The 27,969-nt window shown below is 43.6% G+C and overlaps 1 protein-coding gene across 1 annotated transcript; it reads right to left on the bottom strand.

Moving 5' to 3' along the window:
- Positions 1-6,948: 6,948 nt before the first annotated feature.
- TNFSF15 (TNF superfamily member 15) lies at positions 6,949-24,970 on the bottom strand. Its single transcript, XM_037492635.2, has 4 exons — positions 24,733-24,970; positions 12,386-12,428; positions 11,132-11,179; positions 6,949-7,418 (listed from the first exon to the last, which is right to left on the bottom strand). Exons 1-4 carry the CDS (start codon positions 24,958-24,960, stop codon positions 6,961-6,963), a joined length of 777 nt encoding a protein of 258 aa, XP_037348532.1. The 5' UTR covers positions 24,961-24,970; the 3' UTR covers positions 6,949-6,960.
- Positions 24,971-27,969: the final 2,999 nt, after the last annotated feature.

A 27,969-nucleotide genomic window follows, 5' to 3' on the forward strand; every position in this document is an offset into this window, starting at 1 on the left:
ATTAAATGACATGATGCAGGTAAAGTGCTCATCACTCAAATTGCCTGGTAATTGTTAGCTAATTGTATTTACAGCCAACAATAAGCTCTGAAATTTGGACACTCTTGCTTTCCTGGGTTCAAACTCTGACTTAGCTAATAATATTGGCCAAGTCAACTTACTCTCTTAGGCCTTCTTCCCTCGTTAGGAAGTGGTTGTGTTACTCTGTAGTGTGCAATAAGAGGAACTCAGTACCTGACAGGAGGCAAAATCCTAGGCGCCTGTTCCAAGTACTGGTGCTAAATCTCAGTCTGGGAGGGTGCCATTCACTGATCGGGTGGTCTGGTCAGTGGCCACCAAGCGCATCTGAAATGTGGGATGCAGATGAACAGATGGGGAACAAAGGGTGTTTTCAAACTGGAACAGCATTGACAGAGCCTGAAGTTTACATCTCAGTTCCCCTCACCTTTCTGTTTCTTGCACTGAAGGGGTGAAAAGTCCCCAAGTGCTGATGGGACAGTTTTGCAGTATAACCTACACTGGAAATTTTGCTTTCTCTTTTCTCTCACCTGATACTTGGAAAAGAGAAGCTCATTTGAAAATCAAGCATTTATAAATAGAGAATTGTTGAGATCTATTTTTGAACTGCAAATGAAAAGGACTTTAGGTCACTTTCTCCTCCTTTGCTCCTGCTTGTCAGAGGAGGAATCTGAGCTCTCCAGAAGTGAAGTGGCTGGCCCAAGGCTTTGGAGTTTGCCAGCTGGCAGACTGAGGCTTGGAAGCACAGGTCTGTCGATCCTGGATCTACCGTGTTGTCTACATTTCACCTGGGGCATCATTACTCTTGTTTATTATTATTATTTTGGTATTTGTGTGGGTAAGTGAAAGTAATGTAAACAGGGATGATAATCAAAATATATAACAACTAATGTGGCATAAGCATCAGCCAATCGGGTCTAGCTAATCAGACCAAACGCCACCCTGGGCAACCAGACAGAAGGTTGGCTGGGCTCTGGTTGGGTGACTGGACACTGACTTTCCACGGCGGACACCTCGACAAACATCAGGAGAGACAATTGGTTAGTTTGTCTCCTTGCTCTAAAATTTGTAGGGATGGAGAGTCCTTTTGAGAATTGATAGAAAAATGTGTCTTTGGTGTGCTAGCGTGAGTGATCTGTAATTTGATCAGAAGAACTGCATTATGACTTTTGTAGACATTTGACTTCTAATAACTTTAGGGCAAATAATTTGTTTCAGTCCACAAGTGTGAAAAGTGTTTTGTTCTTATTTCGGAGTAGGAGTAAGTACAAATGCATGAGCTGAATTTCAGAAGGACATCAATACATTCAAGTTTCCCACTGGAAGGGAAATTTTTGAGACTGGTGTTTTGGAGCAGAGTTTTATCTTCACCTAATTCATGTTTGATTTTTACTGACAACTCAACAAATGAAATGATGTGACCCACCGAGTTTGGTAGTTTAATACGGTTTTTGACCCACTGAAATGGCAGTTTAATATGGTCCCAATGTAATATTGACTGAGTGGTGACTTTGACCACCACTCTGCAAAGTGGGGAGAGACAGATGCATTGACCCTTTTGATTCCTGCTGGTTGCTGTTTTTGTGAGAGGCAGCGGAATGTAGTGTCAGAAAGACCTGCGTGCCACTTCTGGCCCCAGCTGGACTAAGATGGCTCTCTGTGACTTCTGTTTTCCTTTTTTTCAGGGTTGTTTGATAGGAGCTTAAGCCACTTAAACCCACAGAGCCTCCCAATTCATAAAAAAAATTTAGTAAATTAACTTCGCTCCTTTTCCCTCATCTGACCAGAGGAACACCATCTGTGGATTATCACAGTCAATTTGCTATAAGATTTGTTACAGCCTGTGAAAATCAGTTGTCATTTTGCATTCAAAAACATGGAGGAGTAGATGCGTTTTTCAAACCCCAGGAGATTACCTTAAGACTTTAATTGAGAAAGAAAAAGAGTTGACCAGATTTAATAAAGGAATTGATCCAATAGATAAACTTCTATAGTTTTCAATGCCAGTTTATTAAGTTACATCTATTAAGTACATTAACACATAAAATGTCATTCACAGAGGTGGGAATTCATGCAGTAGTGCCTCTAGACTTGGGGTGCATACCCGTTAAGTATGTATCCATCAACACACAGGATGCAGTTTACCTTGGGGTTAGGACGTTTTAACATAAAACATAAAATCAATGAAAGCATGTGAGGCTCCCATCACTACAACCCCATAAACACATTTGTTCATTCTGTACACCCCTGACACAAAAGGGGGAAAAGTTACATATTTTAATGACTTTATGAATAAAATCATTTCACTAAGTTCAACTACTTTATTCGCGCAGTGTTGTGTGTCTCCTCCTAAAGGCTGGCACTGTAAGGCTTACTTGACTACCGTGTTCCCTCTTGCCTTGGCTCTCCAGCATGTAGGTGATTACCCTGAGATGGATGCTTAAACGATAACAGATCCATGGCTGAGATGGAAGGATTGCTGGACTTGGTGTCAGGAGCCAAAAGTCTAGTCTTAACACTGCTACTGACTATTGTCTGGCATTGAGCCATTTACGTCATTTTTCTGAGCCTCCGTTTCTTCCTCCTTAAAATGATGTAACTTGGAATAGATAAACTCTGCAGATCCCATCATCTTACAAATGTCATGACAGTCCCTGTTGGCCCAAATCTCGGACACTCTGTGTCAGACACTCTCTGAACAAGTGGGAAGTGGCGGCCAATTCTAGGCTGGACGCCACTGTTCTTGACAAGGCCTGGCAGGAAACAGAATGCATGAAAGTCAATAAAAAATGGTAACATAGTCACAGATTTGGAAAGACCTTAGAAATTTTCTAGTTCAATCCCTCCTCCCATCTCAATTGGAGTGATGACTTCTATAAAGCCCTTGAGATAAACTCTTTACTTGAGTATTTCCAAAGGACTGTGTCATCACTATCTGGAGATACTCTATTTTGGGTGAGAAAATCAGAAGTGATTTTGTAAACACAATTCATTAGCTCAAGCTCTTTCCTCTAAGGAGATGGGGAAGAAATCTCCTTTCCCCTTCTGCATTACACACATAGGTATTTTGATGATACTTCTCAATCTTCTTCCAATTTCTCCATCAGTTATTGAAAGGGATGCCATTTGTTAAGAGCAGAGGGTAATTGGATGAGCTTAGGATTATGATTTAGGAAGACAGTATCCTAGCTCTAGATCTGCCATTAACTCCCTGTGTGGCCATGAACATGTAACTTCTATTTGGGCTGGTATGGTATTTTCTTCTTCTTCTTTTTTTTTTAAGATTTATTTATTTATTTATTTATACAAGCACTGGGTACAGTCAGAAGTGTAGGAGGGTGAGAGAATTCACCAGAGCCAGAGGGGAGAGCAAAGCAGGCAGACTGACGAAGTACACTGCTGAGGAGAGCAGCAGGTGGCAGGAGAGGTCTGCGCGCCATGTGGGACCCTCACCTGGCGGCTGGGGATCGAACTGGCCCTGCAGAGGCTGGGAGCAGCTTCGCAGCCCAGCGCTCAACCTCTGTGCCACCCGGGAGGCCGGTATTTTCTTCTTAAAATGGGAACATAGAGGAGTGGAGCGAATGTGTCTCAGCTTGGGACATTTTAAATATAGTTGTCAGATGGGTGCAGGCACAGATGTGACTGCTCTGACTCATGCTCTCTCACCAGGGGGATAAAAGAATTCAGGGGTTAACAGCCCAGCTGCCAACATGATGCAATCGTTGCTAATAACTAGGATAGTGATATACATTTCAAATAAGGCAAATAATTCCAGGACTCTGGCCCCTAGGAGGGTGAGAAATCTGGAGACAATAGACTTTAGCCTGCATTTTGCAAGATGAAGACTATAAACAGTCCTGTCCTGAAGAACTAATCCCCTGTGTCACAATCATGGACATGTGATTGGGTAAGGACATGGGAAAATACCTTGCAAGAGAATTTTGCCAGTGGACATGCCTCATGCACAGTGAACTGTTTAAATTTTGATAATCTGGAGAGGTTATTGACAAGCACAGAGATGGAATTTCCTCTGGGGTGACGTAGGTTAGAATGAAGTGAAGCAAAGGTTCTGGAATTCCCTGTTTCAGAACTGAACCAGACAACTTCGGGTCATGAAAGTGAACCTTTTCACTTCCTGCTGTACCTTAAACAAGGAATTTTGGTAGTCTAAGCAATATGGTTCCACCAAACAGAGCTAAACCATGCTAGGTCAACATGCTAGTGACCCCATGCATTTTGATCATGGTTCCTGCATTTGCTGAGGCATGCAGGCTTTTATGGGTACTCCATAAGGTCCTAAGATTTTCAGGGTTTTTGATGGCCAAACTTAAGTCCCACAGATAATAATCTCTTTCCAAATGTGATTTAAATAATGAATTATGCCATAGAAAATGGTATCTTTATTTTTCTTCTTTTATTTATGGAAAACTGCCCTTGAGTAGCTATTTTAAAAGCCACTTAGAGCAAACACAAATCATTTTGTTAATGATCATCCTTTGCCCAGTGGCACCCATTTTCGTAATGAGAAAATATTCATGTGCCAAAAGTTAGTTAATTAATTAGCTAATATAACCAAAATAAATTAAAGGATGTGCAGATAAGGGGCATGCTGAGCAGCTAGAATGAACATGTCTGAGACTAAAATAATTTATCTTTGGTCTCCAGGGCAAGCAGGTACTCAGTAAATGTTTGTGAAATTGATTTGACTTCAGCCTTTTGAGAGAGATTGAACCAGTAAAGCATCCCCGCCTCTCCCTGCCCCATTAGATGTTTTTCAATGCATGCCCCTTTCCCCATTTCTGAATTCTTGACTGCACCCCATTTACTCCTTTCAAAGGCTATCACTATACTGGTTATTAGCAACTATTTTCAAATCAAGTGCACTAGTTTTTTCCACGGACATAATGTCTAAGAAACAGAAGTCTGGATTGGAGTCCTACTAGGAAAGACTGGTTGGGCCTTTCTAAAGAGTAAAAGTTATGTCACAGGCAATTTAGTAAATTCACTAGTGCCAACTTGAGCTTCGATGTATTCTTCAATAAATAAGCTTAAGATGAGAACAAAATTAGCCTATGGTCAGGATTCTCCCAAAGCCTCCAGTCTTTTTAGGGTATTAGGATATTGCTATTTCTTGGATAAACTTCTAAGTCCACCTGACCCCCTCTGGAACAGTGACAGGTGTGAAGGCCCTGGTATAGGGTTCTTTTCGGTGGAGAAGGTGAGCAGGCCATTCTGGCTGCTTATGTGCAAATCTTTTCCTGCACCCCCAGTTGCTTGGTGTTCCAGATAGAGTATTCTATTTTCTTAATGGGTTGTTCTTTCAGATCATGGAACCACAGTAGAGTCATTGGTAAAACATTCTTGATCTACCAATAAATATTGTTCTGAGTCAGTTGAGGGAGCGTTCTTATATCAAGCAGGCTTTGTAGTTACTGAGAAACCTTTCCTTTCTGCTAATGAAAAGAGTAATTCCTCCCCCTGAGATGCCTTTTCCCCAAGGCTATCTGTTGCCCACCCACCTTCTTGGCTGACTTGGGCTCAGCCTTCACTTCCTCTTTGAAGGCTCTTCTGAACCAGGTGTAGGTGACCACACCCTTCTCTGTGCACTCTGGAGCCCTGTGCTAGCCTCCCTGCTGAAAAGCTGAAAATCAATTTCAGTTTATTCTGACTCAACAAATATTGATCAACTGCTGCTATACCAAGTCATCCTGCCTCTATAGCTTCCCAAATATAAAAATGATTTTGTTACCGAGTTTGCTTTGAAACACATCTGTGAGAATTCCTTCTGTGGGGAGCATTCATAACAGAGGTCAAAGTCCTGGCTGTCACTTCCCACATCACACAAACACCCTCACAGACCTCACAGAATACTTAAAGTTAACACGTCTTGTCTCCATGAACTGATTGGATCCTGAGAAATGAGTGAATGGATTTCAGCTTTACAAGCAAGTCAATAGACACTAAGAGAGCACAGATACCCCCAACCTGCCCTCCCCCCCCACCCTACCCCCAGCCCCACCCCTTGACATATTGATTAAGAAAACCATCTAGAGCAGAGGATATGAACCCAATTGCGCTTAGGAGGGATCATCTCAATGTCTAGCCCCACCTTCAGGAAAGGAGCCTAGGCTGGGCTAATAAGAGAATCCCATCTTTGACTATTTTAAGAGAAAAATACCCACGTAACACTCGGCTTATAAAGTTGTGACTCAAACCTCAAAGCTTATCTATATTAGCTGTTCCACACTCAGTAATTGACTTCCTGTCCCCCTCCCACCCCCAGGGAATAAGTCCACCATCTCCTGGCATCAAGCAAATTTGTTGTTTAGTCGGTCTAGTTAACTCGGACTCTATCTTCAAGTTTCTTGAGTGAGCTAATCAGCTGGACATCTTACACAATCCAGAGAGCTCTAGAAATCATCTTTAACTACATTAGATGATATATATGTTTTAGGACTTGGAGTCAGACCTTGGACTGTGTTCAGTGATATTTGTTTGGGAGACATCCAATAGTTTTCATAGAAACTTTGGGTAGAGTCTGTTTTGTTCCTAATATTGTCTTCTGGGTTAAGGTATTACCCAGAACATAATAGGTGCTCAAAAACACTGTGCCAAATAAATGTTATTTTTTTGTAATTTGGATACACATATGGAACTCATGCTTGCTGTGTATATAAAAAACATATTTTTTCTTATTTGCCAAAGCATGGCAAGAAAATCAGTTTCTTTTTTGAGAATATTCATAAAAAATACCAGTTCTTTCATTTCTTTAAGATAATAAAGAATGTCTGCTGTCTTCTGTAGGCTTATTAGTAAACCATATAAAGTGTGAATTTTGGGTCCCTAAATTTCATAAGGAAAACTGATTATAATTACATGTGAATGTAGAAAATTAGAACTCGGAGGCAGTGGAGCTTCACATAACAAAGTCATCTTTTGCCCCTATATCAAGAAGGCTCCAAAGAAGGTTTTATCTTCTTTTGTGTAATCCACCAGAGAGATGTCACTGACATTCACTATCAGCTTGTCCCCTTCTTGCAAGGAAAACATGGCCCCTAGGTAGATGGGTTGGAACCAGGTGCTGCCTCTTTCACACATTGACTTGGTCCCCATTAGAAGCTGGGTGGGCTCTGGGTAGCTGTCTGTTACCTTGGTGATGACGACAATGATGGCATCTGGCCTGTTCAGTTGTGGTTGATTCATTTGGCTTTTACCACACTCAGTTGTGGTTCCTCGGAATGTGACCTGTGAGTAAACAAAGTAGTCTCCCGGCTCTGGGATCACCAGGAATCTATTGGTGTAGCTCATATTGTTCTTGGTGAAAGCCAAGCCAAGTTCATGTTCCCAATGAAGAGCTGGAAACTGATCTTTCATGGACTGGGTGGGAGTTTGTTTCACAACTGCAAAGACAAGAGAGAGGTTTGATTTGGCTTGTGCTGGCACCTGTGCACTTTGTTAAAACATTTTCGAAGAGTAGAGTGACCGATTAAAACCAGTGACTAATAAATGCCTTGTGGAGAAACAAGTGGAAGATCCACGAGTGGATATGTACCTTTGCTCAGAGAGTAGACCTGGGGAAAATTACTTTGCCTCTGTGAGCCTGGCTTTTCTTATCTGACAATTTTGAATTTTACCTGAGTTCTGTGATCTTGGAAAACGGTGAAGGTTAAGCAGTCTTTCTTTCTTTTATGTTTCAAAAAATACCTTACTGCAAAGAACCACTCTTTCCAAATGACTTAGATAATACTGGTGGATGCCCCCCTTGTTTATGACAAGGCCAGAGAATCTCCCCTCCAAATTCTCATTTATGAAGTGATTAGCTGAACTGTTTTATTCCCATGGATCCATCAGAATGAAACCTGTCTTTGGGCAAGATTCTCTTCTTCCAAGCTCTTGAGCTATAGCTCACCCTCTGCCTAGGTGAGCACAGTCTCTCATGAGAATAGACCAGAATCGGGGTAAAGCAGCTCTGCTCCCATCTTTCCAGCCTTGCATTTTTCTCCACCACTGGCTTTGCTTATTCCTTCTATAAAAGAAAAAACCCTTTTAGGTGGACGTGCCCTGCTGGGGGCTGTGGCATGGTGATTCACATCTGAGAAGGTGAGAGCCCACTCCCCTGAATCATATACAGTGCTGTAAGCCAGCGTTACCACAATAATAATTAAGTAAATATAGAAAAAAATCCAAAACTGGTGAAAACCCTTTTAGCCTAACTCTTGAGACACTTGCAAATGTTAGGGTCAGACCTTTCTCTCTGCTGCAGAGTCCCTCCCTTCCCCCACCACCCCACTGTATAGCAGCTCTCCTTACTGAGTCAGGATGTATTTTCTTTTTTAAAATTTTAAATTTGTTTTGCATAGAAGAACTTGGGTGCAGGCCAAAGGTGCCAGGGGTGAGAGGATTCACCAGAGGCAGAGTAGGTTGCAGAACGGGCAGATCTATTGAAATACACTGCTGAGGGGAGCAACAGGGGAGACAGAAGAGGTCAGCTGCACCATGTGGATCACCTCCTTGGCCGGGGATAGAACTCAGGCCACACTGGTAATTGTGCTGAGATTTAACCTGAAGTCACCAGGGAGGCCCTGATCTAGCTTTTCTTAAAGAGTAACGAAAAGAAAAAAAGAAAGAAAAAGGAGATGATAATGCCCATAAAAACATTAAAAGAGATGTATAAGATCCTTAGCTGTTGGACATAGTCTCTAAGTCCCATTTGTTTTTATTAACCTTGTTGTTTCAGACCAAAGAAAACAAATAAGAAACCAAAAACAAACTGAAGCAAAGAGAGGACATTTCAGAGAGAGAGAGTCAGATGTTCCTGTTACTCCTTTCCAACCCTGTTGTCCAAAGCTCTGGGCCAGTTAGGCCCATTTGCAGTTCTGACTCTATACCATGGTAAATTATTAATTAGCCATGCAGGTTCCTTCTCCCTTTTGAGTCTCAGCTTCCTGTGACCTGGAGATAAATCTCCCTCATAGTCTTGTTCTGAAGATCAAGTGAATGGAAGAGACGTGGACTTTTTTTTTAATCCCGGTCACTGGATACAGCCAGTTCTTAATACATATGTATTAGGTTAGCATCGTTCATTTTGACAGATGACAAAAATAAGCCTACTTCATTTTGCATATTTATATGTCCTTGTTTTCATGTTATTTACAAGTATATGTTATGTAAAATATATGAATGAACACTGTTAATGATTTGTGTCTATTGCAGAAAAAAGTGGATAAAATCAAACTGTTGATTCAAACCTCAATTTCAAATAAGATTATCTGTGATAAAACTAATAGTTTTCCAGAAAAATGAAAACATTTTTCATTTCCTATGACTGCTTCTGAAATCCAAGCAACTACTATCACGTACTGACAGCCACACTTTGGGAATAGTTTATGTTTAAAGATGTGGTTAGCAATTTTCACACCTGGTGGTTGACCAGAAACATGTTTTCTGGATTTTTCTAAAGCATCTTTCCTATTGCTAACTGGACTGTGGTTTCTTTTGCAACATGTTCGGAATGTGTGTAGTTTCCCCTGACCATTGCACTAAATAGTTTCTGGAGAATTCTGTTGGTATTTGCCAAATCTGTGGAAGACTTTTTTTTTAGTTGTCCCTGATATCTCTACTTCTCCTTTGTGACTAATGTAGTAGATTAAAAAAGAAAAAATCCCCTCAAATGATGCAAAAGCAAAAACCATTTAGACTGGCGGCAAAGAAAGATCTGTTAAATTGCTCTGCAATTAGTTATGTCAGCACAGCAGCAAGTAGGAGTTTGGGTAGGAAGTTGGTGTAATGTTACTGGTGCAGTGCTGAGAGCCAGACTCGAGTCTCAGCTCTTCCTGGTTACGTGGCTTGGGACAAACGAATCAGTTGTCAGAGCCTCCATTTCCCTGTCTGTTTGGGCTAATCTGCAAATTAAGTGAGATCATGGAATGTCAGATGCCTCCTGCTGCTCAAAACTCAGTAGAGCTTGGATTATATTTCTACTTGCCTCATTTGGTGGGATGATGGGTGACATACCCACACTCCATTTTTAGGATTTTCTTGCCCAGACTGTTCAATATTTCCCATTCTTACAGGCAAGCGCCAAGTGATGGTGACTTAGCATCTCCCTGGCCTCGGTCTCAAAGAGTTCCTCCTTGTCAGTTGTGAAGACAAATGTCTCTGGTGACAAAAATATCCCCCTGTGGGTTGCAGGTTTTCTTACTGTTCAGTAGAGTGTGCTTGCTTTTTAGCTCTCTAGTTTTTCAGTGGTGTTTTCACACCTTTCTGTACTACTAGTAGCTTTGCTCTCTTCTCTGCAGTCTCGGGCAGTTCTAGATGTGGGATGTGAAAATTGTGATGCTGGACTTGGAAAGCAGACCAGCTGGTGATGTATGAGGCTACCCTCAATCTCTTTATGTCAATGAAGACTGTTTAGAAATACCTACCTGGATGTGACTGTCCAATACTTCATCTTGAATAGGCCACAGATAGACTCAATAAATTGGCAATCTTTTATTTTTTATCAGAGTCAGAATCACATGATTCTTTGAGTCTGAGGAAAGTTATTGTTATTATCTGAAGTAACATTGCATTTTACCATGTGAGTTGCAGGTAGGTATCATGGAAAATCAACTTGTGTATATACTACACTAAAGATGACCACTTAAATTCCAGTTGTAGCCTTCATACAATTGTCCCCTTAGACAATTAGATCTGTCTGTCCCTCTTCCCCCTTCCCTGCTGGTAACCACTAGTTAGTTTCATAGTCCAAAAGTTTATTATTGTTTTATTTAGTTGATATGTTTGTTTTGTCTGTATATCATGTATGAGTGAAAACACATGGTATTCTTCTCTGTATAGCAGAAAGCCATTTTTGAATGACTGAGAATGTGAATGAAGGAAACAAAAGAGGAAGGAAGGGGGTGGATAGAATCTGAAAGAAAATACCTGAGAGACAAGGGCCTTTGGAGCAGTCTAGGGAGGAAGACCTCGGCAAACCCTATGCCCCAGGAAGAGCTTATCACCAAGGAATGTACTTTCTAGTTGGAAACAACTTAAATGAGTTTGGGCACACTTTGAAAGAAATTGGAAGCCCCTGATCCATAGTTTCCTTGAAAACATGCTGGGGAATTACCTGTCAGGTGTGCCCTTGGCTTTTCTCTGCGTATTGGAAGAGATTCATCTGTAAGGAAAGGAGAAATACACTTTGTATGAGTCAGAGGATGACAGTGGTGAATGGCCCGTTGCTTGGTGCCTGGAACTGGAGAGAAGCATTCCTCTCCTTTAGCTTCAGAGTGTTCCACTCTGTGCGGTGCTTTTTGTTTGTTTGTGGTAAGGTGAGCCTGAGGAGAAGGAGGCTTCACCACAGGTGAATTTCAGCCCAAGACTTTGGGCAAGTTATCTAGCCTCTGAGACTCTATTTCCCCAATCCTAAGGTGCGCATACCAATTCCTACCACGAAGAGAGTGCTCAGAATGTCTCCTCGCACGTGGGCAGTGCTCAGAAAAGCTCACCTTGCCTCTTCTCTCCTGCTGCTTCTGTGAGAGCTAATTGGCCTTTGCCTCCTTCATATCCACTGAGGTAACTGAATGGTAGAACTGAGGACAGAATGGAAGCCACTCTGTAGCGATCTCTTTACTGCTTCGGGCCTCTGTTTCCTCATCAGTTCTCCAGGAGATACTTGAATTTCCTTTTGGTCCTCAGAGATGATATATTAGTCAAGTGTGTTCTGACAGCAGTGTTACTTGCACAATTGTGAGTTGCTAGCCACTATTCTTTTTTTTTTTAAGAATTTTTTTTAATAGAGGCATGTTTTATTTATTTATTTTATTTATTTGTTTGTTTATACATGCACTGGGTACAGTCAGAAGCGCGGGAGGGTGAGAGAATTCACCAGAGCCAGAGCGGGGAGCAGAGCAGGCAGAAGGACCGAAGTACACTGCTGAGGGGAGCAGCGGGCGGCAGGAGAGGTCTGCGCACCATGTGGGACCTGCCTCCGGTGGCCGGGGAGCAGCCGGGGATCGAACCGGTGCCGCAGAGGCCGAGGGCAGTCTCGCAACCCAGCGCTCAACCGCTGCGCCACCGGGGAGGCCCCGCTAGCCATTATTCTAATACATCTATAGGCATTATCTAATTTAATTCAACACTAACTATGAGAGGCAGACACTTACAACCATTTTTACAGGTGAGTAAATTAAGTCAGAGACCAATGAAATTATTTGCCCATAGACTGTCAACTCTGTAAACTGGGCACTTGGCTGCAACACCATTTTGCTTTCTCACTGCCAGGGAGGACGACTCACTGCCTTGGGTTTGCATTTCCTACATACCAGAACTTCTAGCTATGACCTTCTTCCCCACAAGAAAAGGCATCAGTGTAAATACTTACAGCCTCGCTGTGGTGAAGGTCCCAACTTCTGTCCTCTTGGAATCTATCGAGAAAGAAAGATACGGTTCAGACCACCTGTGGTTCTTTTGACTCCAGCACCCCAAAGCACTGGGAATGAGAATACTGGGGTTGATGGGAATCTTGCACCCCAGTTCTCCCTTTTCTTCTTCCAGCACCCCCAGGGAATTTTCTCTCTCTCTCTGCTTGTCTTTGAAGCTCAACTTCAAACGTCTGTCCTGAGGCTTTTCCTGCTCTACTTTATGGCACCTTAACATCTTGTTATTGCTTCTATTACTTGAACAAATAATGGCATTTTGCTTTATTTTCCTTTTCCACCACAATTTAAAAATTGGAACCATTCTAAGAAATGATACAGGAAAAGGAATATGGCTCCATTTTTCTCATCAGGCGCAACACTTGGCCCTTGCAGCCATACATCACGTGAGGGCTTTTTCATACTTCAGCCCTACTTTGCAGGTGAGTTTAGGGGCTATGTAGTAGTAGGAGAGTAACTGCTTTTTGACTCAGACAGACTTGAATTTTATTCCTAGTATGTCATTTATGATTGGAGCAAAACACTTTTTCTCCCTGAGTTTTGGTGTTCCTATGTTTGATATGGGAGTAATAACAAGACGAGCACTGGGAAACTCCAGGCTCGAGGTGAGGATCCAGGCATGCAGTGTATGACTCAGTGCCAAGTCTGCATGGAAAAGGAAGGAACCACCGCTCATGTGCCTGAATATGAAGCTCAGAGGCAACACTAAACTATGACTTTAGGGATGAAATCACCATCTCCCATCTGATAATGTTTCCTGAACACCTTTTTTTGGATAAGATTTGGACTCAATTCAGGATCTCTTATTTGGTTCTAATCGTTACACTCCCCATGAACAGTGATCCTCATGTCACAATGACGCTGGATCAGGTTGCTATCTTAAATCCTCCTGTCCATGTGTCTGTAAGTGTACATGAGTGTGATTGTGAATGAGGGATTGTGTCTCAGTGTGACTATGAGAGAAGACAGTTCCATCAGCAGGAGAGAATTTGTTCTGCATCTGTGTGGGGTGTCCCTGGCTCTCTGTATGTATGTGTGGTATGTGGGGTTGTCTGGGTCTGTGAGCAGTTCTGTGCTGGTGGTGACCTGGCTGGGGTAAAGACCAGCAGGCACCATTTACTCTCAAGCCATGTTACCTAATCTCTACCGGAGCCCTCCTGAAGGTAGCGCTTGCTTTTAAATGATTGACTCCTTTGTTTCTCCAACTCTCTTTCCCCTGCTTTGTAATTCTGTTAATGTCACCTACTGCTTCCTCTCAGTTTCTAGCCCTGGAATTTTCCTCCCCTTTTCACAAATCCAACCTGTCATTTCCATGTTTGGCTTTTTCCACTTGTGTCTCCATGCTAGGCCTCAGCACACTTCTCTCCCATGACCCTGCCCCAGCCTGCTGATGGTGTCCTCCCATCTGGATTTTCCTTTTCTCTAGTCTTCCTAGCCTGCCTCTTGAGGGCTTTTAATCAACCATCACTTAGTTAAGACACATTCTCCTCAAAAACCCTTGATGACACCTCATGGCCTTCAAGACACAGAACAAAATATTTTCCTTGGCATTCAAAGTACCAACTTACCATCCCAAATTACTCCTCTCCAATTTCTCCATGCTCTAGCCAGGGAGGCAATGGTGGTGAATAACTCAAGGGACTTGGAAAATGCAGTATTGTAGCTGCTATTTATTGAACGAGTAGTGACACTTAACCCTTCCCATGTACTATCTCCTTCTGCTTCATAGTGACCCTCTAAGGCAGATGCTATTTATGTCCTCATGGAAAACAGGGCTGAGGGCTGTCAAGGAACTTGCCCATTTTCCTACTCCTGGAGAGTGGAGGCATCACACCAACTGACACCAGAACCCTGGCCCTAAACCATAACACCTCCCAGCGTCTGGAGGGATAAGTGTCATGATTCTTTGCACTGTAACAGGAGGAAACACAGACCTCAGAAAATAGGGACCTGGTCTAGGGGTAGGGGCCAGGGAGCTCTCAGGGAAATTACTTCTGAACAGAGTCTTACACGTCCTACAGGAATTAGGTGATAAAAGGCAATGATCATTCCAGACAAGGCCGAGTGTGTACAGAATAAGGAAGCCCAACAGAGCATATGAGCAGCCAAGAAACTGCCAAGATTTCTACTAAGTGGATACATTACATACATGTAGCACAGGACTGGAAACCTGAGCTCTGTTAACATGACTACTTGTCTAGTATCTGTAATTTTGATGAGCTTAGGGAAAGGAGAAGCAGCTTAAAATGAGCTTATTTTTAAATTTGTTTCCTTACTTGCTATTGGCAGAAATGATAAAGGAACAGATCTTTTGGCAAAGCAGAAAACTGTAGGTGGGCTTCTGAAAGAGAATTGGGGAGATTTGGAGCTGCATCCTCTTGAGAAGAAAGTGGTAACCACCTTCGTTGGTCTTTTGCTTCATTTAGTTTTCTCTGAGAATTATTTTTGAAGTTCCTGTTTATTTTTGGTTCAGCAGATACTCAACCAAGAGTTTGGAGTATTCTTTTTGGCTTAGAGACCTGTTGTCATTATGTATTTGTGTGCTTACATTGCCTTTGCTTTGCTGGGATGCTATAATTTGGGCATGCATTTTATTCTCCTATGTGGATGGATTTTAGTGGCCCAGAATGTCACTATGCATCTGGAGACTGGTAGTGCTACTTGGTAGATGTTGAAGACCACAACATTCCAACTGTCCCCAAAACATCAGCTGGGATTCTCTCTTCAAAAACAGCATCTAAAGTCATTTATTGTTGCTTCTCTTAATAATGAATGTCTATCATGGGAGAAAGATTATTGCGTGAGAAATAGGAATGAATAAAGAAATTTGAAAGGGGCCTCCCCTGGTGGTGTAGCAGTTGAGTGCTGGGCTGCGAAGATGCCCGCAGCCTCTGCAGCGCTGGTTCAATCCCAGGCCTCCTGCGAGGGTCCCACATGGCACGCAGACCTCTCCTGCCACCCGCTGCTCCCCTCAGCAGTGTACTTCGGTCCTTCTGCCTGCTCTGCTCCCCGCTCTGGCTCTGGTGAATTCTCTCACCCTCCCACACTTCTGACTGTACCCAGTGCTTGTATAAATAAACAAACAAACAAACAAACAAATAAATCTTTTTTTTTTTTTTTTTTAAGAAATTTGAAAGGATAAAACATGGGCCTTCCTGGTGGCACAGGGGTTAAAGTCTCAGCACTATCAAGCTATGACCAGACACTGGCCTGAGTTCAATACCCGGCCAGGGAGCTGACCCACATGGCACAGCAGACCTCTCCTGTCTTGCCCAGTGCTCCACTCAGCAGTGTATTTCAATAGATCTGCCTGTTCTGCTCCTCACTCTGTCTGGTGAGTCCTTTCACTGCCTGCTCACACCTCTGGCTTATACCCCAGTTCTTGTATTCATAAATAAATAAATCTTTTTTTAAAAATGACTTTTGGGGTAAGATTTCTACTTTAGAGCTGGCTCACTGCCTGCTCTTAAAACAGTTGCTGGTGGTACCAGGTCAATCAGATGTCTTACTGTCATCCAGCCCTCGCTCCTGTCCATTGCTACTGGATTACTCTGAGGCCACCAAGGAAATGGCAATTCTTGAGGGATATTGGCCACTGCAACACTGACTTTCAAATCTGAAAGTGATGGAGTCTAATAACACCCCAGAAGAATGTGATTTGTCCCCCCTTTAATGCCTTTTCAAAACATTCACTGAGAATCAGGATCTAATTTTATTTCCCCTCCTGAGCATACCACTCTTGGGGGTGATATTTATTTTTGTACTTGGGGCTTCTGTCTGTCTAGCAGAAGTTGAGCTAGAGCTGAAGCAGGCAGGGACCTGGTCTGTCTGGCTTACCGTTACATATTCCTGGTGCCTCAGATAGTGCCTGACACTTCTGCTGGATAATTCAATTAGCAAAATACTCCATTTCTCAGTTACCAGAAAGAAGGACAGAAAAGAAAGCAGAAGACAGGGTAAAGGTCAACTTTAGAGACTTTCGCCCAAGCTTTGCAAAGCAAAAAATTGGAAAAGAGATCCTTTTAGTTTAGAATACATGCAGTTTTGAGTTTTTGTTTACGTCAAAAAGGTTTAATTATGCAGAGGTGGGTAGGTGTACTCTTGGTATTGGAGCCTCTAAAAGTTTTCATCAGACTCAGCTTGGAGCTTAGTCATGGCTCTAGAAATGTCTGTGGAAAGTTGCCAGGCGTGGTCAGGAGCCAGAGCCAGAAAAGACAAATCTGTATACCATGGGCATGCGCTTGGTGGGAAGCTTGTTCCACCAGCGATGATTAGCCATGTCAGGCAAGCTGCTACTTTTCCCCCCTCTGAGTTTCTGTAGGTCAGGGAATTTTCACTCACATTAATTTTCTTATTCTCTTATTACTTTTTGGGGAGGAGGTGGCTTAGTTGGAAATATGTAGGAATACTAAAACTAACCACGATCTAGGAGGCATTTTTGCAATCACTCTAATTCTTCAAGCAGGGAAGAGAGAAGATTGGTGGGCAAGAGCAGAGTATCTTCTTGAGGGCTCACTGGAGGCCAGTGAGTGGGCATTTGTGTGCATTCCTCATCTATATTTCCGCTACTCTCAGAGGAGTGGTCAGCACTGGTCTTTTATGGCCTTTGTAAGTCAAGGTCAAGGAGTAATTGCAGTGGCTGGCACCTGAATCTTTAGATCAATACAGGTCCTGGCACATGTCAGGAGTCCCATAAACACTAGCTGAGTTCGCGGTGGGTGATCGAGTCTGAAGCAAGATGAGTTTTGAGATTCTCTTCTTGGCATTTCTCCAGAAAAATACCCATGAGTGTATTTTAAACTAATGAGCCATTTAGCCTTACTCCCCTTTTCCCGAGTCACTGTCTAGTATAGTCACAAACAGGAAGAGGTATTCATTTCTTGCTGTCATAAATGCTGCAGTTGTAAAAGCACACATGTTTTATGAGCCATAACATCCTCCAAGCACTTCTAGGAAAAATACAGACACTTTCTTCCTTGCCTGACCCTTAATCTTCCTGTTTGGACTTGTACAAGGATACATCCAAGCCTAGAAGTGTTTTATTCTGAGGCCATTTCATGTCATCATCCTCCATGCTACTCCAGACAGGGCTTTCCTTGGAACATTCAGAGCAATGCCTGGAATGTGGTGTTTGCAGCCTAGCACAGGTGGAGATCCGACTTCCTTTATTTCCAAGTGGCCTGACTTTGGCATGCCACCTGAACTTGATGAGACTCTGTCCTTATTAATAAAAACAGAGAATGGTCACTGGCAGGTATCTTCCCTTTGGCCACTTCAGTGGTGTAAACAGAAGCCACCCTTCTATCTATTTATGATCAATGGCAGGTTTGGCAACTTTGGGAGCTCTAGACAGCTTCTTCATCCTTTTGATAGGAGAGGCTTCTTCATTCCACAATTTGCTTCTGAATTTCTGCCCTTCCAGAATTCAAATGGGTTGCAGGAATAGAGTATACCTCGACCCCCAATCTTAAAACCTAAGCTTGTTACTGCTGTCAGTTGCTGGGCCTTATTAAGGACACCAGGCTGGAGGATGACTCTATACAGCTGCAGCTGGCAGTGTGTGGTCTGTCAGCGTTTAGTGTGTGTGTGGGGGGGGGGGAGGGTCTTAACAGATGAATGAATGAATGAATGGGTCTTAGAATCAACAGTTGCAAACTGCAGGAGATACTTTGGATTCACATCCACCACTCTCTGCCCTCTGATTCTCTGTACTTCTACAGTTCACCTTCCCCATGTCTGGTTTTGCTGCCCTTTGCCCACAGCCTATCCTTAGGAGTGAGTTGGGTTCTCAACACGATGGCTACAGCAGGGACCACTAAGTGCTCAGCGTCTTGCAATTTACAAATCACTTTTAGCTCAGCTATCCATTTCCTCTAGACCACACCGAAAGTGGCTCATCATTGTTTTCCCCATTCCAGCAGAGAAAACAACTCGAGTGATATCAAAGGGCTTACCCAAGGTGGAATGAGTGGGGCAAGAATGTGAGTTGAGCATCCATTTTATGGCAGTAGTTTTTTTTTTTTTTTTTTTTTTTTTTTTTTTTTTTTTTTTCAGAATTCCCAGCACAGTGCTGTGAAGAAAGTGTGTGAACCTCCCCATTTTATAGCTGGGAGATCAAGTATCTTGTTTGTTCCTCCATTCCTATTGCCAGCTAGCAAATAAATATGTAGTGAATGTCTTCTGTATGCCAGGTACAACCAGGTTCTCTGATGGGGGCAAGAACACTGGCATTTATTGAGCACTTACTATGTGCCAGGCACTTTTCAAGATTCTGACTAGCCCAGGAGGTGAGTAATTTGTGGGGTGTGTAACCAGAGGCAGACTAGCATAATGGTAAGGAGGAACATATATGATGTTCCTGCATCCCAACATCATACTCTTAACTGTTAACTTTGGGCTCATGGCTTAACTTTTCTAAGTCTCAGTTTCATCATCCTTGAAATAGAGATAATAGAACTTTACTCATTATGTGATTTCAAAAATTAATGTATTAACAGAGATTATATGTATCCAATAATAATGGCAAACATGTACTGCACATTTATGTTTCAGACACTACTCTTTATATGTAAAAGGACTTTATAGGCATGATTTCATTTACTCTTCTCAAAACCCTAAATATGACAGAACTTAAGACAGGTGTGTTGTTCTAGGTCACAGCTGTGATGTGGTGGGGCCGCGGATTTCCCCCAAGTCTGAAGCCTGAGTTGGCATCACTGTGAGGTCCTGTTGATCTAGATGGAGCCCATGGGGGCTCAGGAATAAGGGTAGGTTGGGGGAGGGGAGTGGAGAATAAAGGCCAGGAGTTTTGTAGGGCCTTCCTGGAAAGGGTGGAAATGCACCTGGAGGCAGCAGGAGTAATTGGGAGATGTCTGCAGATGATTCTGGAAGTTGGACCTGAAAGGGTAGACAGAGATGGGGCAGTGGCACGACCCTAGGAAACAAATGCCTCCTGTGACATCCCTGGCATTTCACTGCATGGGACTGAGTGTCCATACTGTGTTGAGCTTGGGGCATAGCCAGTGCCTTCTGGAATGCCTGGAGTAGATTCTGAAGGAACGGAGCCTGGGGAAGAGTGAGGCTGGGACTCAGAGCAGCTGTGGACCAGTGGGACCTTTGGATACAGCCTGAGGGCAGTGGAAACTGCTAAGACCATCCACACCGTGGTCAAGTGTAACTGAGTAAAGAATGGATTGGAGAATGGGTTGGGTAGGGGTGGGGCAAGACTGGGGTGAAGAAAGAGGCACAGAGATCGCTCCTGTAAATTAGAGACCAAGAAAAATCCTCCAGAACGAAAAAACCTGCTCTCTGGCCTGCTGGTGGCAGATTTCAGAGCACATGGGGAAGTTGTCCTCTGTGATGTAATATCCACGAGCAGGGAAGTTCCCTGTTTATAGCAGCAATAATTCCTACCATGTACTACTTCCTATCTCCTGCCAGATACTTTAAGCACTTTATTTCTAAATATCCCATTCAATACATAAGCTGAGGCTTGGGGAGATTAGGTAACGTAATTAAGAAGTTTCTAGCCCAGAATTCAAACTGGAATTGACTTTTTGACCTATAGTTTTTCTGAGATGCAAATCTACCTAACATTCTCCAGGGAATCTAAAAATCCTAAAATGTTTTGCTGGCTTTATACTTGTACAGGTTATGCACATTTTGTGCAGAGGGGTGTAAGTTTAAAATAGTCACATGGTTCCTCCAGTGTCTTTTGTCTTCTTCCTGAGACACTCTGTGCATTTATAGACACATTCATAAACATGAACGCATACTACTTTATATGCTGTCATGCTTTTGGCTTTCCCTCCCAATCCTTTATCTTAGAGAAATACTCCAACCTTATATATAAAGAAGCCCCTATCTCTTTCTCTCTTTAAAAAAAAAGGCAACTGTAGTGTGGCTTGCACAGAAGCTCCATGATGTATTTCACTGATGCTGTTCTTACAGACACTCCACCTAAATGGGTTTATCCTGAAATTTCAAATCTATTGTGATTTCTGCTCTGGAACTTTCCTGGTACTAAGTCTGTCACATTGATCCCTCACAATCCCCCTGGAAAAGGGGGATTTTTTCCCCCTTTCAATTTTTTTTTTTTTTACAGTCTTTGTAATTGTTTTTGTGGCTTCTTATTAAAGAACTGGAACATTGCCAGTTGCTGTTGCTTTTGTCTGGCCCGGGGACCCAGCAGCAACAGGGTTGGTCCCTTTTTCTGATAGAGGGAGGTCAACAACTGTGGAAATAGAATCCACTTCTGACTCTGCCCCCACATGCTCTGTGAACTTGAACATGTCGTTCCCATTTCTGAATCTCACTTTCCTCACCTATTAAATGAAGAGACTGAATTAGATCAAAGGCTGGCAGATATTTCTTGTGAAGGGCCAGATTTGTTAACTTTATAGACCATATAGTCTTTGATGGAGCTACTCAGTTACATTGTAGCATGACAACAGTGAGTTGTATTGTATCCAATAAAACTTTATTTGCAAGAACAGGCACTGGGTGTGATTTCACCTGAGGGCCAAAGTTACTGATCTCTGGGCTAGGGACACTTCTCTTAATTTCTATAAATCTGTGAAGAGCTTTCCTTATCTACTTAGGGGGAGGGAAGGGACACATATCCAATTAATACCCATATTGTCAGACACTCATAGGGGCTTTGTGAAGGTGGCTTGGACTCCTCAGAGCACTTCACTTGGGTAGGTACTATGGGAAATCTGAAACTCAGGGAGGTTCTGAACTTTGCTCACTATTCGCCCCATTGAGCTCTGAACCTCTTCTTAAGCCTCAAGTCCTTTTTATGTTAGATTAGAAAAGATTCTTAGTGATGCCAACTTCCTGTGGTTATTACAAGGTGGAAAGAGGAAGTCCCTTACAGCAGACCTGGCAGCTGAACAGCTAGGTAAATACCAGAAGCAGGAGAGCACAGGGAGCCCCAGGGAATGGAGGGAGACCAGGGGGGCCACGGTGGGGGCAGGAGTGAGGAGGGAGGCTGGTACAAGTTTTCAAGGAATTGCTTTGACTCTTGTGTGGAGCATCAGGCCTGCTGCTCTTTACAGGATATCTTCTTTCACAGGATATTCCTGTTCCCTACTTCATTTACCCATGAAAAGGACAGATGGAAAATGCTTTCCATGATGACAAAACTTGATTGTGGGTATCCAGGTTACATCCATTACCACGTAAAGTTGGAAGGAACTATGCGTGACAAAGGTGCCTGAGGACTAGTTATTGTTTATCTTGAGATCATGCATGTAATGGGTTGCATCTGCTGGGTGCGGAAAGGGTGAGATCCCTGTCAGTCTTTGCAGTCTCTCAGCTGCTAGCACATCACATCCTGGCTCGCTGCTTATTCAAGAATAAATTGTTCTTCCTTTACTTCCTTGGTGGAAGGGTTTTTGGGTTACATTTCACCAACATGAGCATGCTCTGCACCTCCTCTAATCTTCCCGTCCCTCCTTGGAAAAACATGAATAGCCCTAACTGGCCCCTGGCCCAGGAGTCTTGGATGGCTGATTCTGAGCATGAAATGAGATTTGGCCTTTCCCTGGGAGGCAGCACCCTGGTGAGCCTCAGTGATTGGCTGTAGCTGCCGCTGCTTTTGCTGCTTTCCTGATATTACTAGTAATATTCTTGGGTCACCAGACACCCCCCGCTCCTGCCAGCGAGTGCAGGGAGTCAGAGGGTCTGTTTCTAGCTTTAGGCTGGATGGCCGTCAATGGCTTAGTTACCCCTAGTGGCCTGTAATTATCTGATAGGCTTCTGTCTGCCCATTATGGGTTAGTGGCCCTGACCTTGGGCACAGCATTCTGGCACTGAATCCTTCCTTCCGGTCTCTGCAAAGCCTTTCTGAACCATTCCTAGCCCCCAGGTTTGGCTAAAAGGACAGCTACAATTCCATGGCACCTCTGCTGAAATAACCTAATTCCTTAATCATCTCATCATAAGACTTGGGGCCGCCTGAAGCCATGACCAAGTTTTCTTGGTAGCTGGCTGGTGCCTGGCATAGCGTGAGGTTCTCATCACAATAACCATGGCATGTAACTCTTCCCCGGTTCAGTTTACAGACTGCTCCTGCACTTGCCTCATCAGTGCTCTCAGAGTATAGATATTGATCTCCTTTTTGGGGGGTAGAAAATTGAAGTGAAGCCATGTGCTCATTTTCACATCAGCAGAAGTGGCTAAGCTGAGATTCAAATTCAGGTTGTCTAAGAGCTTTCATATTTCACCATTATGCCCAACCAAACTCTGCTCTGTGGCTTGGTTTCCCTCCCTAAATCCCATCTTCTGTTTCCTCTGAGTGGGTTTTTCTACATTAGCCCCTCCGATCCATTGTCAGCCCTTCTCAGCCCTGATAGACTAACCACTGGGCAAACTGACTTGACTCTTTTGGGATTTGGCTTCCGGTTTGGGTCAGGCTAATGTGACCAGAGAGGGGAACAGAGTGGCTGGAGTTGCCCTCCCCCTTTCTGCTCCTTGCCTGCTGTTTTGGCTGAGGACCTTTCTGTCCTCAGCCCTCAGCTCCTCAGGTTCTCCTTGGGTGTCTTTAAACCCCTTCCTCCATTTGCCCCTTCAGACAAGGAGCAGTGACTGGCTTTTTCTCTGGTGCTAACTCCAAGATGGGGTCCTTAGTAACCCCATCTTTTCTGACCGCCTTTAAAACTCTTTAAACTTCTTTAACCTTGCTTTGCTGATGGACCAGCTGTTTCTTTTCAGGATCCTAATTGCTCCATGTGCCCTATCCTTTTTTCTTTCTTCTGACGCACCAAGAAATTACACAGCCTGGTCAGATCCTAGCTCCAAATGTCTCCATATGTCTCCTCTTCAGGGAGACTGGTTTAATGCGTACAGAATGTAGTCATAGCCTGCTCTGCTCTTGCGTGCCTACAATGGGGCAGGCACTCAGCACCTTTCCTCATGGCCTTTCCTGTCTGCTGACAGCTGGTATCAGACTTCCTGACTGAGCATCAGAGGCCCCTCTGGACCATGATATTATGCCTAGTGATCTTCTAGATTCACAAAGGCATTCTCTGGCTTCTGCTGATGCAGAGTATTTCAGACACTGTTTTTGGCTGGAGAGTGTTTCTCTGCAGAACTCAGAGAGCTGGGATTACTAGAAGCTACTGCAGGTCTCATGCAAAACAACCCTCTCCTTCTGGATGAAGAGGGACAGAGTCCCGTAGTACCAACTGGAGGCTGCAAGTTGAACTGTGTTGGAACCAGCCCTGTGCTGGCCTGAGGTCACAGCCTGCCCTCCCCTGCCTTGCAACTCTTCTCTAACATGAGCATTTCCGGTTGGCTGCATATTTCTACACTTTCTGAATGAGAGCATGTGTCTACAGATACTGTTGCCTAAATCACAGTCTGGTGGTTGACCCTAATGGGTTGGTTTACCCATGGCACACTTAGTGTCTCTGCATTGAAGTTGGCCAGCATTGCTTAGAAGCAAGGTTACCAATTAAACCAATTAAAGTGCCTGTTTTCTCCTTTGGAATTTAATACTTTGGACCGGAGTGAAATGAGTCATCACAGATTATGTAGGCACTTTTTTTTTTTTTTATAGAGCATTACTCAAATGACACATTCTTCAGGCTGTAAGATGCATTTTTGATGTTCCTAGTCTAGAATTGTGTGTTTTCCCCTTGTCATCTATACCTCTGTGCTGTTTTTTTCTCCCTAGACCTCCTTATACAACTCATCCCCTTATCCCTAAGCAAGACCTGGAGGTCAGGCAAGAGATTCTTTCTTGAGATTTGTAAAAGAATATTTCTAAACACAAGAAAGGAGGTTCATGCAATCAATGATAGCACATACATATTCAGTAATACAATACATAAAATCAGAACTTAGTAGAAGGCTCAAAAATAATTTCATCTTATTAAAAAATATTATATACCCTGAAATGTTAACAGAGATCACCTCTGTAGGATTATCTCTTTTTCCCCTTATCTGTGCTTTGTCATTTTTTTCCCCAGTGACCATGTATTATGTATTGTAAAGAGTTTTTTAAAAAGAAAACTAATGTTCACAGAATATCAGTATTATATGATTATAATTATCTAAAAAATGTGGCTTGAATATGTTTCCAGATAAACATATAAAGGGACAATTCATATTCTCTGGAAATGCTGAGAATAAAAACCAAATTGGACGTGTCCACCCCTCACACTCCTCTGCACATTGAAGCAACTTCCATGTGATGGAACAAGGAGCTCAGTCCAGAGTAGCAGTGGAGGCCAGATACCCACAGAGGGTCTTCTGGTCCCCGGGATCAGCATGGAATCTTGCTTACCTGGGTCACACAGGCCTCTCCTTGGGCCCAGAGCTGTCCAACAAGTAGATAGGTGGTGAATCCTGCCAGGATGGGGAGTAAGAGCAGGCAGCAGGTGAAAGCGCAGCACACGCTGCTGCTGCTCCTGGCTGCTGGCCCAACACTGGCCCTGGGCCTGTAGCTGCCGTCCGCAGGCAGCATTTCCACGCTGGCTGCTTCCCCAAAGCCCAGCCCTACATTCTCTGCCATGCTCCTCTGGTCCTGGGGACAGCTCTGATGCTGGGCAGAGAGACCCCCCCATTAAATAGAAGCCCAGTGCTCATAGTGGGTGAATTAATCATTGCCTACTCCTCCCCCTTGGCTCTCCCTGCCCCCTCCATAACTCTGCGCTCCGCCCTGATAGGGAATGCACCGCCCACAACAGAAACCAAGTTTGGTTTAAGAAAAAAAAAAAAGAAGAAGAAGAAGAAGAAAGCTTTCCCAAGCATATTTATGTACAGTGTGCTCATATGCTCCTTCCTTCGTTTACAGAAGGAAGTCAGGAAAGTCCCCGGAGGAGAAGAAAAAGAATCCATCAAGTCAGTGGGCAGGGCAAATGAAAACATACCTGTTCCTTGCAGGTTCCTTCCAAGCTGCCAGCTGTGCCAGTCTGGGGAGTATGCTGCTTTTGGAAGTGAAAGTGAGGGATGGGGAGGTGTGTGTGTGGTTTGTAGATTGGGAAATGAAAATTGAAACCATGCAAAATCTTGGGGAAATGTGTCATGGTTTGTGGGTCCTCACCCAAGGCACATCTCAATCTCAGAGAAACAACTGGGTTTATTAATAAAGACAATTAGGGAAAAGAAAAATATTTCTAACTTTACAAATGGCCATCTCTTCTACCCCAGATAGTGTCCACAGTGTCCAGTAGTATAAACTGAAAGCTGCTCGTGCAAGATGGTATTTCCTCTAGTGAGAGCCTAGGGATGGTGACAATGGTAAGCTGTAGACCAGGATCCAGCACGTGTGGTGCCACTGAGGTGGCACCACAGCAGCCAGCAGCAGCAGTCTGAAGGCTGGGCTGGGCAGTGCCAGATGCAGCAACAACAAGAGGCAGTGCCAGTCATGCCAGAGGCTGGAACCACAGTTAACAGTGGTGCTGGAGGGTCAGGAGTATGTAGCTCTTATGGGTGTCTGGGCACAGGCAGGCTGTGCTGGTCAGTTCTGGTCAGCAGGTGGCGATATGGACAACCAGGCAATAGCACGTTACAACTCCAGAGATGCCAGATGCAGTCAGTCCAGAGGCAGATGGGGGTCTTTGGCAGCAGGGCGGGAGTGGGGCTAGAGGGAATGGCAGAGGGTTGGAAGAGGGTGTTTGAAGCAGAAATGACATGCAAAGGTCTTAGTGAATGAGAGTGTCTGAAGTCCCACGTATATCCCCTTTGGGGTGCCCGTCTTTCAAACCTGATTGACCCATTTCAAAACTTAATTGGTACTAGTGTGAGCGCAGGCCTGACTGGTCTGTTTTCAAAGCCTTTCAAGTCTCAAAACCTGAATGGTGAAATTTGAAATCTGAAATTCAGTGGCATCTTCTTGAAACACATTTGGCTTGTGCTAGGCAGCAGTCTCGTACTGCACCTTATTGCAGAGGCGAAAAGAGGGGGTTGGGGGAAGGGGAGGAGAAGGGAGGGCCAGAGCAGGAGCTGGGGATGCTCCGCTTACAAAATCATATTTGCAGCACTGCTTTTCCAAGTGATGCCAAACCCTCTGTTTTTTGAGCCTCATGGGATCTCATTCCCATTGCACAGATGGGAATACTGAGGTGCTGAAAGGTGAAAGCATTTGCAATAGGTCATCCAGGGATCAGGAAAGAGGAGCTAGGAAGCTGATTTCATTATAAATCATAGTTTGGGGTTCTTGCAGCTATAGCATAATCACCTTTGAGGGGAAAGTATACTTGTAGTCTGAATTGAGAAATTGTCTGAGTTAAGAATATAAGATAATAGAGGTGACTGTCTGAGACAGCAGGACATTGACTTCTACTGCCTGATAGTTAAAAATGAATTGAGTACCACATGACTTATACTGCCTGATGAGCTAAAATTTAATTGAGCACCAGTGATAGACCTTACCCGCAGCTGGGTGTGCATGGGGACCACAACATGTAATAAAGACTGACATTTATTAAATACTTCCTTTGTTCTAAGTCACTGTTCTAAGTGAGTTAAATATATCAGTGAACTTAATCAATCCTGAGATAACCTTTTGAAGTAGTGATGTTATTATTCCCACTTGACAGATAAGGACATTGGAGCAGAGGAAGAAAGTGGTAGGACCAGAATCGGGATGAGGCAGCCTGTCTCCACAGCTTCCTCAACACCATGCTACACTTCTGTGGCCTTGCCTCACATTGTGGGGGGGAATTCTTGAAGTGTGTCTTCTTCTTCTTCTTTTTCCCCTTTGTATTTCTCTTTCCACATGAATTCTTTGAGTCACCCACCTTTTGTTGCATAGCGTTAAATTTCCTCAGCAGCAACTCTGTTCACATGATCAGTGTGGTCTCTGGTGTCCAGGAGGTACTCTAGTCTTGCTCTAAGTGCTAAGGTCTCTGAGTTCAGTGCCCCTCTGGATTACTTTAGATCATTCTCCTGGGAGTGAATTAGTGAACCTCCTTGGGTGCCATCTTTCTCCTTATTCCCCAACCAAAATCTTTTTTTTTTTAAGATTTATTTATTTATGCATATAAGAACTGGGGTATAGGTCAGAGGTGTGAGGGGGTGGTGAGAGGACTCACCCAAGACAGAGTGGGGAGCAGAACAGGCAGATCTACTGAAATATACTGCTGAGGGGAGCAGCAGGTGAGACAGGAGAGGTCTGATGTACCATGTGGGTCAGCTCCCTGGTGGGGGATCACACTCATGCCTCAGTGGCTGGTGATAGCTTGATAGCACTGAGATTTTAACCCTTACACCACCAGGGAGTCCCCCCCGCCCCAAACCTTTGCTATTGCATCATTCGAACACATGATCACATTATCAGATCATCTTGAAAGGCTTTACAAATGTGTTCTTATCCTTGTATAGCAGCGAGTCCCAGAATAGCAGAATAACATTGTTTTGTTACAACATTGATGAGAAACAAGTTACAGTGAATGTTGAGCAATATGATGTTATTCAAGGCCCTGGTTTCATCATATGTCACAGTTTTGCATTTAAGTTGACTTTCAGACAGTTGGGTGGAGATGACGTGATGAGGAGGTAGTTGGATAATGAGTCTGGA

This window comes from Talpa occidentalis, unplaced genomic scaffold, assembly GCF_014898055.3.
Source record: "Talpa occidentalis isolate TD23 unplaced genomic scaffold, MPIMG_talOcc4v2.1 talOcc4.7, whole genome shotgun sequence".
In the NCBI taxonomy this organism is placed as follows: domain Eukaryota; kingdom Metazoa; phylum Chordata; class Mammalia; order Eulipotyphla; family Talpidae; genus Talpa; species Talpa occidentalis.